Source organism: Salvelinus fontinalis, chromosome 4, assembly GCF_029448725.1.
Source record: "Salvelinus fontinalis isolate EN_2023a chromosome 4, ASM2944872v1, whole genome shotgun sequence".
NCBI lineage: Eukaryota > Metazoa > Chordata > Actinopteri > Salmoniformes > Salmonidae > Salvelinus > Salvelinus fontinalis.
Window position 1 is genome coordinate 56,070,568 of NC_074668.1, and position 15,638 is coordinate 56,086,205.

Below are 15,638 nucleotides of genomic sequence, written 5' to 3' on the forward strand. Positions count from 1 at the left end.
TTCTATAGCAATTTATATCCGTTTAGTGCGATTTTGGGACATTTATTTTTGCAACGATGTGAATAGTTGGGCACGCTTTTCAGTTCATCCCGAACGCAGTAGGCATTTCCACATGGCAAGAGGACAGCTTTCCACCAAAAGACGATTGCTCTCAAGAAAGGATCCTTTGCCCAAGATACTGATGGAAGAACAGCTCAAGGTAGGACATTTTTATTATGATAAATCGTGTTTCTGGCTTAGGACGCCATGTTTTATGACGTAGCTTCGCTAGGCGCAAACTGTATTGAAAAGTAAGGATAAATTAAAAAATGTTATTCCGCAATTGTATTAAGAATTAAATTGTCTATCAATCCCTGTCCACCCTATATTTTTTAGTCACGTTTATGAGTATTTATGTATAAGAGTAGATCACTGTCTAAGTGGCGCAAGGACTTTTTCTTTACCAGCTTGTCTACATTTCACATTGTCTAACCATGATTTTGGTGGCTAAATATAAACATTTGCGATCAAACTCTATATGGAATGTGTAATATGATGTTACAGGAGTGTCATCGGAAGAATTCTGAGAAGGTTAGTGAAAAAATTAATATCTTTTGGCGATGTTGACTTTTATCGCTCACTTTGGCTAGAATCAATGCTGGGCTGCTATGTGCTATGTGCTACGCTAATATAACGATTTATTGTGTTTTCGCTGTAAGACACTTAGAAAATCTGAAATATTGTCTGTATTCACAGGATCTGTGTCTTTCGATTCGTGTATGCTGTGTATTTTTACGAAATGTTTGATGATTAGTAAGTAGGTAAACACGTTGCTCTAAGTAGTTTTTCTATTCCATTTGTGACGGTGGGTGCAATTGTAACCTATGCCATCTACCTGAAATATGCACTTTTTTCTAACAAAACCTATCCCATACCATAAATATGTTATCAGACTGTCATCTAATGAGTTTTTTTGTTGGTTAGGGGCTATAAATATCTTAGTTTAGCCGAATTGGAGATGGCTACTGGTGTTGGTGGACAAATAAAAGATGGTGGATTATGCTAATGTGTTTTTAGGTAATAGATGTACATCTTTACATATTGTGTCTTCCCTGTAAAACATTTTAAAAATCGGACATGTTGACTGGATTCACAAGATCTGTGTCTTTCATTAGCTGTATTGGACTTTAATTTGTGAAAGTTAAATATTTAAAAAAAATATTTTTTTTGAATTTCGCGGCACTGGTTTTTCAGTGGGGGGGGGGGGGGTGTGCCGCTAGCGCCACGCTGATCCTAGACAGGTTAAAACAAAAATCCCCAAAACAACTTAATTTCACTGAATTCGAACTTGCAACCTTCGGAATTCGAGGCAGATGCTTCTGCCTATCCGCAACACCCTAGCAAAACCGAAACCTCACTGTTGCCCTTAGTGACCGGTTTCCACGTCATCTCCCGACGTCCTCGGACATGGATGGACGTTGAATACGGATTTGTGTCACGGCTGACCTGGCTAAGCGATTCACCAATATGCATCGGCCCCATTTCAAATGTTTAAGATATGAGTGGTACACAGGAACCCAAACCGATCAAAATGTAGCATGCAAGGGTCAGAAAATCGATTCAAACGTTGGTTCACAAAAATAGCTTGCTCATATTATTTTCTTCCTACCTTCCCGATAAAATACCTCACATCTTTTGTGACAACTGTCCTCTCCTTCAGTGTCGAACTAAGCACGTAGACAGTAATTAATCATGCCGAACACCCTCTAGTTAAGTCAAACTGCACACTGTTCAGCATGTTAACCAACGAGAGGTAGGAGGCCTATTTCTGATCTTCAGCATAAGTTGAGTGAAAACCAATGTAATTTGACAGCGCTTGAAAATGTAGTTTTACCGGAATAAAAGTAGCTTAACTCATCTGGCTAAAGCCTACCTGCCGATCGGGGCTTACATTAGATTTTATTTTGATTGTTCGGGTTCACCATCAGAAATTTGTTTGTTAGTTTTGCTTTAAACAACAAGTTTTTCATTTTTTTATGAGGACAGGAATCACTTTTTTGGGGAGGAGGAGCACGTCCAAATGGTCTAAATAAATTGATTTTGTGACGGGGGTGAAATACAAAACTATGTCTATGGTACAGTACTGTATATGTAGTCACCTGAGCTGAGCCATAAGGGAGACTAGTGGGCATCTACCACCCCACTTTTCAGACCACTTTTGATCTGAAATCCCCATCACCTTCTTGTCATTTTACCAGATTAAAAGAGTTTTAGCTAATATCGAATCAATATTTATCTTTAAAATGTGCTATGACATAGCCAATGAATATACTGTGCATTCAACAAGTGTTCAGACCCCTAGACTTTGTCCACATTTTGTTAAATTACAGCATTATTCTAGAATAGATTAAATTCATTTTTTCCCTCAAAAATCTACACACAATACCCATAATGACAAAGCGAAAACAGGTTTTTAAAAATTTTTCCAAATGTATTAAACATAAAAAACAGAAATACCTTATTTACATACAGTGGCAAGAAAGAGTTTGTGAACCCTTTGGAAATACCTGGATTTCTGCATAAATTGGTCATAAAATTTGATCTGATCTTCATCTAGGTCACAACAATAGACAAACACAGTCTGCTTAAACTAATAACACACAAACAATTATACGTTTTTATGTCTTTATTGAACACACCGTGTAAATATTCACAGTGCAGGGTGGGAAAAGTATGTGAACCCTTGGATTCAATAACTGGTTGACCCTCCTTTGGCAGCAATCAAATGTTTTCTGTAGTTGCGGATCAGACCTGCACAACGGTCAGGAGGAATTTTGGACCATTCCTCTTCACAAAACTGTTTCAGTTCAGCAATATTATTGGGATGTCTGGTGTGAACTGCTCTCTTGAGGTCATGCCACAGCATCTCAATCGGGTTGAGGTCAGGACTCTGACAGAGCCACTCCAGAAGGTGTATTTTCTTCTGTTGAAGCCATTTGGTTGTTGATTTACTTCTGTGTTTTGGGTCACAGTTGTGTGTTGCATCACCCAACTTCTGTTGAGCTTCAATTGGCGGACAGATAGCCATACATTCTCCTGCAAAATGTCTTGATAAACTTGGGAATTTATTTTTCCGTCGATGATAGCGAGCTATCCAGGCCCTGAGGCATCAAAGTAGCCCCAAACCATGATGCTCCCTCCACCATAATTTTGATGTTGGTGTGGTGTGCCTTTTTATCTCCACACATAGTGTTGTGTGTTCCTTCCAAACAACTCAACTGTAGTTTCATTTGTCCACCGAATACTTTGCCAGCAGCGCTGTGGAACATCCAGGTGCACTTTTGCAAACTTCAGACGTACAGCAATGTTTTTTTTGGACAGCAGGTGCTTCTTCCGTGGTGTCCTCCCATGAACAACATTTTTGTTTAGTGTTTTACGTATCGTAGACTTGTCAACAGAGATGTTGCCATGTTCCAGAGATTTCTGAAATTCTTTAGCTGACATTCTTTAGCTCACACTGATTCTTCTTAATCTCATTGAGCATTCTGCGGTGTGCTCTTGTAGTCATCTTTGCAGGATGGCCACTCCTAGGGAGAGTAGCAAAAGTGCTGAACTTTCTCCATTTAATAGACAATTTGTTTTACCGTGGACTAATGAACATCAAGGCTTTTAGAGATACTTTTGTAACCCTTTCCTGCTTTATGCAAGTCAACAATTCTTAATCTTAGGTCGTCTGAGATCATTTTTGTTTGAGGCATGGTTCACGTCAAGCAATGCTTCTTGTGAATAGCAAACTCACATTTTGTGAGTGTTTTTTATAGGGCAAGGCAGCTCTAACCAACATCTCCAATCTCATCTCATTGATTGGACTCCAGGTTAGCTGACTCCAATTAGTTTTTGGAGAAGTCATTAGCCTAGGGATTCACAAACTTTTTCCAACCTACACTGTGAAGGTATAAATTATGTATTCAATATAGACAAGAAAAATACAATAATGTGTGTGTTATTTGTTTAAGCACACAATGTTTGTCTTCTTTTGTGACTTAGATGAAGATCAGATGAAATTTGATGACCAATTTATGCAGAAATCCAGGTAATTCCAAATGGTTCACATACTTTTTCTTGCCACTGTAAGTATTCAGAACCTTTGCTATGAGACTCGAAATTGAGCTCAGGTGCATCCTGTTTCCATTGACCACCAAAAAATGTCTGCAGCAATGACAGTCCCCAAGAACACAGTGGCCTCCATCAATCTTAAATGGAAGAAGTTTGGAACCACCCAGACTCTTCCTAGAGCTGGCCGACACGGCAAACGGAGCAATAGGGGGAGAAGGGCATTGGTCAGGTAGCTGACCTAGAACCCGATGGTCACTCTGACAGAGCTCCAGAGTTCCTCTGTGGAGATGAGAGAACCTTCCAGAAGGACAACCATCACTGCAGCACTCCACCAATAAGGCCTTTATGGTAGAGTGGCCAGAAAGGAAGCCACTCCTCAGTAAAAGGCACATGACAGCCCACTTGGAGTTTGCCAAAAGGCATCTAAAGGCCTCTCAGACCATGAGAAACAAGATTCTCTGGTCTGATGAAACCAAGATTCATATTATTCCAAGATGGCATTGCAGTCGGACGTGTGTTTTGTCTTGTCCCGTCCCGTGTATATATCGTTTTCTTCGTATATATTTCGTATATATTTTAATCTCACTTTCCACCTATGGACTGAATATACTCTACTGCAACCCGCTTCACCCAATGTGGTACGAATCTGTTATTTTTATAATTTAGAACTGGAACCCCCATCAGGAGCTATCCAGCTAACTAGCTACAAGCTAGTAGTCAGTTAGCCACTGCTAGCGGTCCTCACCGTTAACTCGAACATCAGCCAGCCTCAGCCTGGTCAATTCCTGCCAGTCTGCACAGCGCGATATCAACCCAGAGCATATCGGACTGCTTTTTTTCTACCACATCTCTGGATTCATACCACAAGCACTGAAACTTTACACCGGATCATCACAGCTAGCTGGCTGCTATCCGAGTGGCCACTCCAGGCTAACGTCTCTGTCAAAAAGCAAGCACCAGTTAGCCTGCAGTGGCTAGCCAAAGACGTCCACCAGACAGTTCTTGGGCTACAATAACTCTTTTGCCAATTGGCCTGGACCCTTTACTACCGACACGGAGCCCCGCCGATCCATCACGACTGGTCTGTCGACGTAACCGTCCGACTGGTTTCAACAGGCTCTTCCGTTGCGACGTCGCCTGAGGCCCATCTGCTAGCCCCGGCCCACTAGCTGTCTGAATAGCCATGTCTCCAGCTAGCGTAGTAGCGACTACTGAATTGGCTCCCTGACTCATCTAGTGCTACTCATTGGACCCTATGATCACTTGGCTATACATGCCTCTCCCTAATGTCAATATGCCTTGTCTATTACTGTTTTGGTTAGTGATTGTCTTATTTCACTGTAGAGCCCCCAGCCCGTCCCAATATGCCTTAGATAGCCCTTTTGTTCCACCCCCCACACATGCGGTGACCTCACCTGGCTTAACTGGTGCCTCTAGAGACAAAACCTCTCTCATTGTCACTCAATGCCTAGGTTTACCTCCACTGTACTCACATCCTACCAAACCATTGTCTGTACATTATGCCTTGAATATATTCTTCCGCAACCAGAAATCGGCTCCTTTTACTCTATGTTCTGAACACACTAGACAACCAGTTCTTATAGCCTTTAGGCATACCCTTATCCTACTCCTACTCTGTTCCTCTGGTGATGTAGAGGTTAACCCAGGTCCTGCAGCCCCCAGCACCACTCCTATTCCCCAGGCGCTTTCATTTGTTGACTTCTGTAACCGTAAAAGCCTTGGTTTCATGCATGTTAACATTAGAAGCCTCCTTCCTAAGTTTTTTTATTCACTGCTTTAGCACACTCCGCCAACCCTGATGTCCTAACCATGTCTGATTCATGGATTAAGAAGGCCACCAAAAATCCAGAAATTTCCATCCCTAAAACATCTTCCGACAAGATAGAACTGCCAAAGGGGGCGGAGTTGCAATCTACTGCAGAGATAGCTTGCAGAGTTCTTTTATACTATCCATGTCTGTGCCTAAACAATCAATCGCATTGATTCATTCAATCTCTTTAAACTAAAAGTTATCGTTCGTGCATTTAGACACGTATCGAATCGTCTTAAAAGGCAAGGATGCACATTCCTAGATATTATTCGATTCAAAGTAGTTTCTTCAAACTACAGGAGATGGAGGCGGTATATTATATATTGTTTCCTTGGTGTTAGATCTTTATTTTTGTGTCGCGTAAGAGTCATCTATTTAAATTTGCCTCGCTAACTTCAATGGCAAGTAGCTAGCTAGCTACCAGAGTGCAGTATTCTCTGCTGGAATTGCTAACGACATTGTAGTGAATTTTTTGTCGACACATCAGATTCAAGCTCCTGTGGAAAAGCTGCATCAATCATGTAATGGACAAAGGTCTGCATAGTCAAACTGCGCAACACAACGAGAAGGTAAGAAGAAACAGGGATGTTCTCAAGCAGCTTATCGACAGTACTGCATTTTTGGGCATGCAAGAGTTGGCTTTTGCTTAGGGGCACGATGAGAGGGAAAGTTCCGGTAAAAAGGGCAACTACAGGGAGTTTGCAGAGGTAATTGCACATTACGATGCTTTATTTTCTGAGCATATGGAAGTTTCTACTGTCTTCTCTGGGATGTCAAAATAAATTCTGAATGAGCCTCCATCGCATTATTCATTAAAAGTGAGAACTCGCGCTCAAGTGTGCTTTCCACTTTCCTCTGGTATTTATTTAGCAAATGTGACAACACATCTTAACTCCCGATAGACACGAGCAAAAGCTCTTTACATATAGCCTAAGCTACACCTAAACATTTGTGATCTGACATGCTGTATGGAATGAAAAACTAGGCCATTTTTAAGTAGGCAACAAAAAAAAGCAAGTGCATACAGCCTATACGCCTTGTCCATCTGGTCAGGGTAAACAAATTGGTAATGTTATGTTATAGTACATTTTTGTGTCAGGAGAAAATGTGAATGTGATCAATTTTGGTTTATATTCCAACGGGCTCGCTAGGGTGCCTAGACCTTTTCAAAATAACATTATTAACTAGAATTAATTAATTAACACAATAGTGATGACACAGGCTGTGAGTAAATGTTTAATTAGGCCTACAGTTGCATAGGCCTACATGATGCAAACAAGCATCAAGCAAGCTCAGCCTGGTGAGTTCTATTGTCCATCAGCTGTCTCTGTGTAGAGGAAACCCCATCGTTTATTCTAGTCTAAAAATAATTCATATGAACAAGTACAAGTTTCCTGCAGTTTGACTGGGTTTTAATCCTCCTCAGGGCCAGGAGTTTTGACAGGATATTTTAAAACTATGTGATCTGATTAGAAAAACTGGACCCATCATAACCCATATAAAACCTTAACAGTGATTCATCACTGTCTTACCCTATAGGGTCAGGAGTTTTACCTGGTTAGGTCACCGGAAAAGGAAAAACTCTGTCTCCCAGTTTTTTTGGGGCCTCATTCAATCTCTGCTGTGATCCCATCCCAACACTGTGTAAGTAGACCTCATGTTTGGATAAATACCCTAGTAGACCAGCAACTAACACAATTGCATTATTACACATATACTGTACCTCAATGATTTAACTGCTTACTTAAATGTGTTGTGTTATTGTTTATTTCTTCCCTGTCAAATCCTGTCCTGCCCTCAGTGGAAGAGTTGAGCTCTTCTCCAACATGCATACATGATCAGCCTGTTCTGTACTGAAGCCTCTGAACACACATCTCAACTCCTGCCTCATACCCTCATTCAATCACTGCTGTGATCCCTTCCCAACACTGTGTAAGTAGCCCTCATTTACATTCCCCATAATATTTTACTGTAAATGTTTTTATTCAACGTTTTAGGTTAAATTCATTTGTCTTTGACAATTTTTTAAACACACTGTCATCTCCCTTCCTCAACTTTTCAAGTCACCAGCCTCCATTGCAACTGTTATGTCACAGTTATGACAACATTATGTAGGCTATATGAGTGCTACATTTCGAATAGCACAAACAACCTGTGTTATAACGGTGAAAAGTGAGGAAAACAATTTCCGTTTCAGTCGGGGAAAACTATTTTTGCTTTCTTCCCTTTCTTGGTAAACACTCGCTGCTGCAAATCGATGTTGGCCCCTAAATTTGAAAAGGCTGCAGTGAAAGGGGAAACACATTATGTGTGTGTGTTTGTGTGTGTATGTGTGTGTGTGTGTGTGCGCATGCATCTGTGTCTCTGTATATGTGAGTGAGTGAGTGAGTGAGTGAGTGAGTGAGTGAGTGAGTGAGTGAGTGAGTGAGTGAGTGAGTGAGTGAGTGTGCGTGCGTGCGTGCTGCTAGCGCAACTGTGAATATCTAAACCCCATTCTGTATAGTTCGGACACACACGTACAGTCAGAATGGTAGGAGTCACAAAGGCCCAGCAGATTCTCCAGAAGCGGTTTGGTTGGAAGCCAATCATCATTTCAATGTCCTCGCAGAACCTCTGCAGGCCTAGGAAGAGGAGAATAAAGACAGAAAGAGGAGGAGGGAAAAGAGGGAGAGTCAGTCAAATCGACTGCTCAGGTGAGGGGAGTAGAGACACTCTGACGCACAAAACCTCCATCCAAAATGGCACCCTATTCCCTATCTGTATACGCATCTGGTCAAAAGTAATGCACTATGTAGGGAATAGGGTACCATTTGGGATGCACACAGAGAGTGAACCAGATTCACCCAGAGCTCCAGACAAGAGAGCTCCACACTGGCCCCCTACAAGGCACATCCATTCCCAGGGAGAACTCAGGACATTTATTATCCTTCAAAACAATGTGGCTTGACAATTGTCACAATTGTTGTCAGTGTATTGACCGACACATTTAGCAAGAGATGAGTCACAAGCCACACAATAATTTCACTGGAACCACCTCTGCTGATGCTGTGACGATTTGGAGTACAGTATGTTCCATATACTCACAGGTTTACTTCAGACCTGGAAGCGAAAGAAACGTTTAGGCGAGCTGCTGGCTAGCGGAGTAGAACACTTGAAAGAGAAAAGGAGAGCCGCGCACTCTAGGAGCTCAGATGCAATAATTGAATAACCTAATAACCAACGTTTCGACAGACAAGCTGTCTTCATCAGGGTATAATGACAACCACTGCGGGTCACTAGTTTATAAAGTGTCAAAGAACACACACAGGTGTCTGTAATCATGGCCGGGTGTGGCCTGTTATCAATGGTTCATTCTCAGATATGAGAAGAACATACAAAGACATGAACGGATAGCATACAATAATAGATACAATTTGGCTACGTAGGCCTACTAACAAAACCACAATAATCACAAAAATGGCTTCAGATCAAAGTCTACGTTGAGACCGAAGCGAGAAAGGGTCTTTAAATTAAAGATCCAGGCAGCCTCTCATTTTAACAATAAATTGTTGAGGTCACCCCCTCTCCTAGGGAGGGTGACATGTTCGATGCCGATATAATGTAGTGACGAAATCGAGTAGTTCGCTTCCAAAAAATGGGCCGCAACTGGGTAAGTCGTGTTTTTGCACCTAATGGTGCTACGATGCTCTGAGATTCGTACTTTTAATTCACGCTTTGCTTCACCCACATAAGTTTAACCACAGGGACAAGTTATAAGATAAATAACTGCCTTAGTGGAGCATGTGATAACACCTTTGATTGGGATCTGTTTCCCTGTTTGGGGGTGTTTGAAGGATCTACATTTGTAAGTGCCATTGCAGTGAGCACAGCCATTACACTTGTAGTTTCAATCCGGTAGAGGCGCAAATAGATGTTGTACAGGGATATTTTGGGGTGGTAAATCAGAGTTTACCAATTGACCTGATCATTGGTCGATTAGAATGGTAACACCGACATCTAGTGGTCAGAATGAGAAGTGCTCAAGCCCCCTGTCGGAGAGGGATAAAGTTGCCCCTAGACACTGATCTGAGGTCTGTTTGGTGTTTTTAATCATAACAGTTAGGACGAGGATTTAAGGATTAAGCTGAACCTAGATCTGTGCTTAAGGGCAACCTAGGTACCTGGTCTGTAGCCTCTTATAGCCCATTTACACAGACAAAACCTGTCTTTTTTTAAAGTCTTCTTTTATATGTGAAATGGATTGTTGATAAAAACACTGTACATTTTCAACACAAAAAACCCAGATCAAGACCTACTCATTATCTTGTTTTCTCATAGACCACGTAACCAAAAAAACAGCTAATAGGTCTGTGAGAATAGAGATGTGTTCATTTGCAGGTAAACACATTAAAACTTGGAATTGTTTAACACCTCCCTCATTTGATTTGAAAACTGCCACCATGGTTTAACAACCTAAGCACCACACACTAGAAGTCCTGTTTCATACTGTACTTGTGCTTTCTGTGTATATGTTGTTTAGCCAAGACAATGTTGAATGGCTATGAGGCTTTTCTGATTCTGACGTTGATAAAGTGAGATAAGAGAAGGATGAATCCCCCCCCCCCCCCCCGAGACAATGATCAGAATGCAGTTTTGCATTATTTTTCGTAATGTTTATAATAATATGAATAATTGTATATGCCATTTAGCAGATGCTTTTATCCAAAGCGACTTAGGCATGAGTGCATACATTTTTCATATGGGTGGCCCCAGCAGGAATCAAACCCACAGCACTTGGCATTGCAAGCGCCATGCTAAACCGACTGAGCCACACAGGGACCACAGTTAGGATTTATGGAGGGTAAGCTGATCCTAGATCTGAAGAGCAACTTCGGAGCTATCAGAGAGTATAGTCAGGTAAACAACAGGTCAAAAGTAACTTTTATTCTACTACTCACCATAGAAGTACGAGATTCCGATCAGCTCACAGATGGCAATGATTACCAGGGAGTAAGAGGCAGCGTATGTGTCCACCAACTGGAGCATGTACATCCCATTCTGTTAAACACACACGGACGCAAAAATCGTACACACAAACAGACACCCACAACGTAAACCAGTGATGCATAGCCAGAGTCATCACTGGCTTACATCCCAAAATGGCACCCTATTCCCTACATTTTTACCAGGTAAAAAGTAGTGCACTATATAGGGAATAGGGTGCTATTTGGGACGCATAGTCAGTAAACTCTTGTTGCGATGTGTGTTTAGTCCTATATTTTTATTTTTAATCCCAGCCCCGTCCACGTAGGAGGCCTTTTGGTAGGCCACATTGTAAATAAGAATTTGTTCTTGCTTAGTTAAATAAAGGTTAAATAAATAAAATAAAATAAAAATACATTGTGTGTGTGTGGCTACACATACAGTGCCTAATAAAAGTCTACACACCCCTTGCAGTTTTCACCTTCTACTGCCCTAAAATTAAATTAGATGTTTTTTCCAACTTATTTAGCTACACAACCTGCTCCACATTTTCTATAATTCTCACAATTATAGACAATCTTCTCAATTAATAAAGCTAAAATAAAAACATGGCTTGATTGAGTATGTCTTCACAACCACTTTGTGGTATCAGCTTTGGCAGCAATAACAACTGTGAATCATTTTGAATACGATTGTACCAACTCTTAGGGCAACATATATAAGAAATCTCTGAATTGCTCAAAGTCAATACATTTGGTTGGGAATCATTGATGGACAGCAATATTCAAACTTTGTTGCCAAAGGTGCCTCCACCAAGTATTAACTCTGGGGTGTGAAGACATACGCGATCAATACACCTTTGTTTTATGGTGCGTGTGCCCGCATACGTGCATGCTCGTTTGTGTGTGTGCTAGCATGTATGTGTGTGTGTGTGTAAATCCCGCATGTTTGTGTGTGTGTTTGTTTGTGTGCGTGGTGCTCTGTACCTCTGTGACCATAGGGAATCCCAGCAAGAAGAAACAGGCACAACAGATGAGTGTGAACAGAGGCTTGTTCTTTCTCAGGTACTGGGGGAACTCATCTGACACCGACGTCACTATGGTCTCAATGGTGGCAAACTGTGACAAAGGAGAAGAGCGAGGCAAGAGAGGAGAGAGAGAGGAAAGAGGGAACAGAGGAGAGATAAGAGAAAAGAGGGGAGACAGCAGCAAGAGGGAGGACAGGAGAGGAAAGAAAAAAGGGAGAGGGCAGAGGAGAGATAGGGGAAAGAGAAATGTGAGAGAGGGCAGGCCGATAAGAGAGGAAAGTCAAGGAAGAGAGGCGAGACAACAGTGGAAGTCAATGACAGTGAGGGAGAGAGAGTCATTACAATCACACAACAGATACAGTATCTATGGACAAAGGGAGCCGAGAGAGGAGAAAGATAGCAGAGATAGAGAAATAATACCTGTTTAAAGGAGATGCCAATGAGACAAGAGGGGAGCAGAAGAAAGTGACAAGACGGGCCAAGAGGCCAGAGGACAAGTGCAGAGAAAAGAAAGGATGAATACCCAGATCGAGCAAAGAGAGAGAGTGGAGCCCAATGGGACTGAGCTATCTGCCACTTCACCGCTTCTCTACATCCTCATGAGCACCCCCCCCATCCTAAATTCTCATCAATACAGTATCCCCAGCCACTTACCGCCAAGCGCTGACACACACGCACGTACACACACACACCATTGACGTCACTAGAGCCCCGAACTATTTTGTATCAGCCCCGAGTCTTTTGCCCTGCTGGGATGGTGTAAAACAAACTAGGCGACACTGCATTACACACCGCAATGAATACTCCAATCATGAGCCCTGGCCTGGCCTGCCCTGACTTTTTAGTACTGCTAAAACCAGCAATTATGTGGACAGTGGCACTTTAGGAGGCGGAGTAAAGTGGTTTTCCAAAGTAATTTTTGATTTGTCCAAAGAAATTATATTTCGGCACGCTTCGGCGACCGTTCATTCTCTGAGGGAGTGCAAATATGAGAAGGGGAACTGGAGGTAAACTTTGTTAACATGTTGACTCAAAAGCTGCACTGACAGATAACGTCAAGCTACATAACTAACTAATGTTTGGGACTACCCAGTCTAGCTAGCAGTGCTGCTAACATTAGCTACCTAGCACATTTTATGAGCAGGGTTTGGATTACAGTACAGTAGCTATCTGGACACTGAATCCAACAGCTGGAGCTCTGTTCACCACCTGACAAGTATCACTAACTAGCCAATTACTGTCAGAAAGAGGGCGAGAGATGCAGCTCAGCAAACACAGACGGTTGTGGTATTTGCAGGAGTAAGTTAATTTATTTTGTGTGTGTGTGTAATTACAATACAATTATTTAGCATCAACTTTAGCAACATAGATGGGTTGGCTGACAACATCACGAAAACAATTCAGATTGTTTAATAGTCACATGTATAGAGGTTGCAGGTGTGATTGCAGTGAAAATCTTAGGCTTCGAGCTCCGACATGCAGGACAAGTGAAATTAAATAACAAAAATGGTAATAAAAACAACAGAAATAGAAATAGCACTATATACAGTTGAAGTCGGAAGTTTACATACAGCTTAGCCAAATACATTTAAACTCAGTTTATCACAATTCCTGACATTTAATCCTAGTAAAAATGCCATGTCTTAGGTCAGTCAGGATCACCATTTTATTTTAAGAATGCTTTTATTTCTTTCATCACATTCCCAGTGGGTCAGAAGTATACTCAATTAATATTTGGTAGCATTGCCTTTACATTTTTTTACTTGGGTCAAACTGTCACGATCGTGTGGCGGATTGACGGACCAAAATGCAGCTGTTGGAAAATAAGCCATCTTCTTTATTTAACAACACGAAGATGAACACGACACAAAAACACTTTACAAACTAACAAAATAACAAAACGACCGTGAAGCTACAAACGTTGTGCACATACAGACAGGCTACAAACGTTCTTACATTGACAATTACCCACACCAATGAGAGCCTATGGCTACCCTAAATAAGGCTCCCAATCAGAGACAACCGAAATCAGCTGTCTCTAATTGGGAACTCATTCAGGTAACCATAGACTCTTCTAGATCACTCACCAACATAGACAACGCTAGACATCTACACTCAACACAAAACCATATATTACACCCCATAACCCCTTTACCAAATAAACACCAAAAACCAACAAAACATAAACATTACCCATGTCACACCCTGACCTAACTAAAATAATAAAGAAAACAAAGAATAATAAGGCCAGGGCGTGACACAAACGTTTCAGGTAGCCTTCCACGAGCTTTCCACAATAAGTTGGGTGAATTTTGGCCCATTCCTCTTGACAGAGCTGGTGTAACTGAATCAGGTTTGTAGGCCTCCTTGCTCTCACACGCTTTTTCAGTTCTGCCCACAAATTTTTGACAGGATTGAGGCCAGGACTTTGTGATAGCCACTCCAATACCTTGACTTTCTTGTCCTTAAGCCATTTTGCCACAACTTTGGAAGTAACAGTTCTATTTTTGTTTCATCAGACCAGAGGACATTTCTCCAAAAAGTACGATCTTTGTCCTCATGTGCAGTTGCAAAACGGTGTTCTACAGATGGTGCTCCTGTAGAACACTGTGAGGGCCCTCGGGGACAGGCTGAATTTCTTGTTGTGTCTTCTTCACAACGGTGTCTCTGAGATGTGTACGCCAAGGAATTTGACGTTATTTACCGTCTCCACGGCGTCCCCGTTGATGAGGATGGGGGCGTGTCCAGCCTGCTTCCTCCTAAGTCCACAATGCGCCCCTTTGTTTTGCTAACGTTGAGGGAGAGGTTGTTTACCTCCTCCCTGTAGGTTGTCTCGTCATTATTGGTGATCAGGCCTACTACAGTCGTGTCTTCAGTGAACTTGAAGATGGAGTTGGAACTGTGTGAGGCTACACAGTCATGGGTATACAGAGAATGCAGGAGGGGACAGAGGACGCACCCTTGTGGGGCCCCCGGGTTGAGGATCAGTGTCGAAAAGGTAATGATGCCTACCTTCGCCACCTGTGGGCGGCCTATTGTCATCGGGTCATTGTGCTTGAATCTTGAGAAAAAGGTGTTTAGCTTGGCTTGTAGGGTGGCGTCGGTGACCGTGATGTGGCTGGCTTTCTTTTTGTAATCCAAGATTGTTAGGAGCCTTTGCCACATACGCCTTGTGTCCGACCCGCTGAATTGCTCCTCCACTTTGTCTCTATACTTGTTTTTCGCCATCTTGATCGATCTGTGTAAGTCTTATTTGTACTGTTTAACCAAATGATTGTCCCCGGTCACCTTGCCCTGTTAATAAGCAGCATCTCTCTCTTTCAGTTTTCCTACAAGGCTGCTATCAATCCACGGTTTTTGATTCGGGTAAGTTTTGAAAGATACTATCGGTATCACATCATTTGTGACTCGTTTCAGGAAACTAGGTGTATGTCGCATGTCACTACTTTACAGGAAAGCCATTTGAACGTAAACTTATTTTTTTTAATCAAAATGCATTTTTGGGGAGAAATGCCTTCTGGAACATGTGAACTTTCATGTGCCTTAATAAAAAACTTGTGTGCCATCTGTAAATATGAATAAAATTGTTAAATTACGAGCCTATTTGGTTTAGCCATGGAACAATGGAGCAACCTTCCCGCTAGCCATGATTGGCTGAGATAATGAGTGGGCTGGACATGCCGAGAGATTAGTTTGGATTGGTCTGCCATGTAGTCCACTTGT

The 15,638-nt window shown here is 41.9% G+C and overlaps 1 protein-coding gene across 2 annotated transcripts in view; it reads right to left on the reverse strand.

Annotated features, from left to right (window-relative positions):
* The window catches only part of LOC129854019 (sodium- and chloride-dependent glycine transporter 2-like), a 58,785-nt gene that overhangs the window by 10,024 nt on the left and 33,123 nt on the right, over positions 1 to 15,638 (reverse strand). For both annotated transcript variants that reach the window (XM_055920619.1, XM_055920618.1), the window contains 3 exons: positions 11,875 to 12,006; positions 10,864 to 10,963; positions 8,447 to 8,547 (listed from right to left, as the gene is read on the reverse strand). In XM_055920619.1, coding sequence (XP_055776594.1) covers positions 8,447 to 8,547; positions 10,864 to 10,963; positions 11,875 to 12,006 — 333 coding nt within the window. The remainder of the gene's footprint in view (positions 1 to 8,446; positions 8,548 to 10,863; positions 10,964 to 11,874; positions 12,007 to 15,638) is intronic.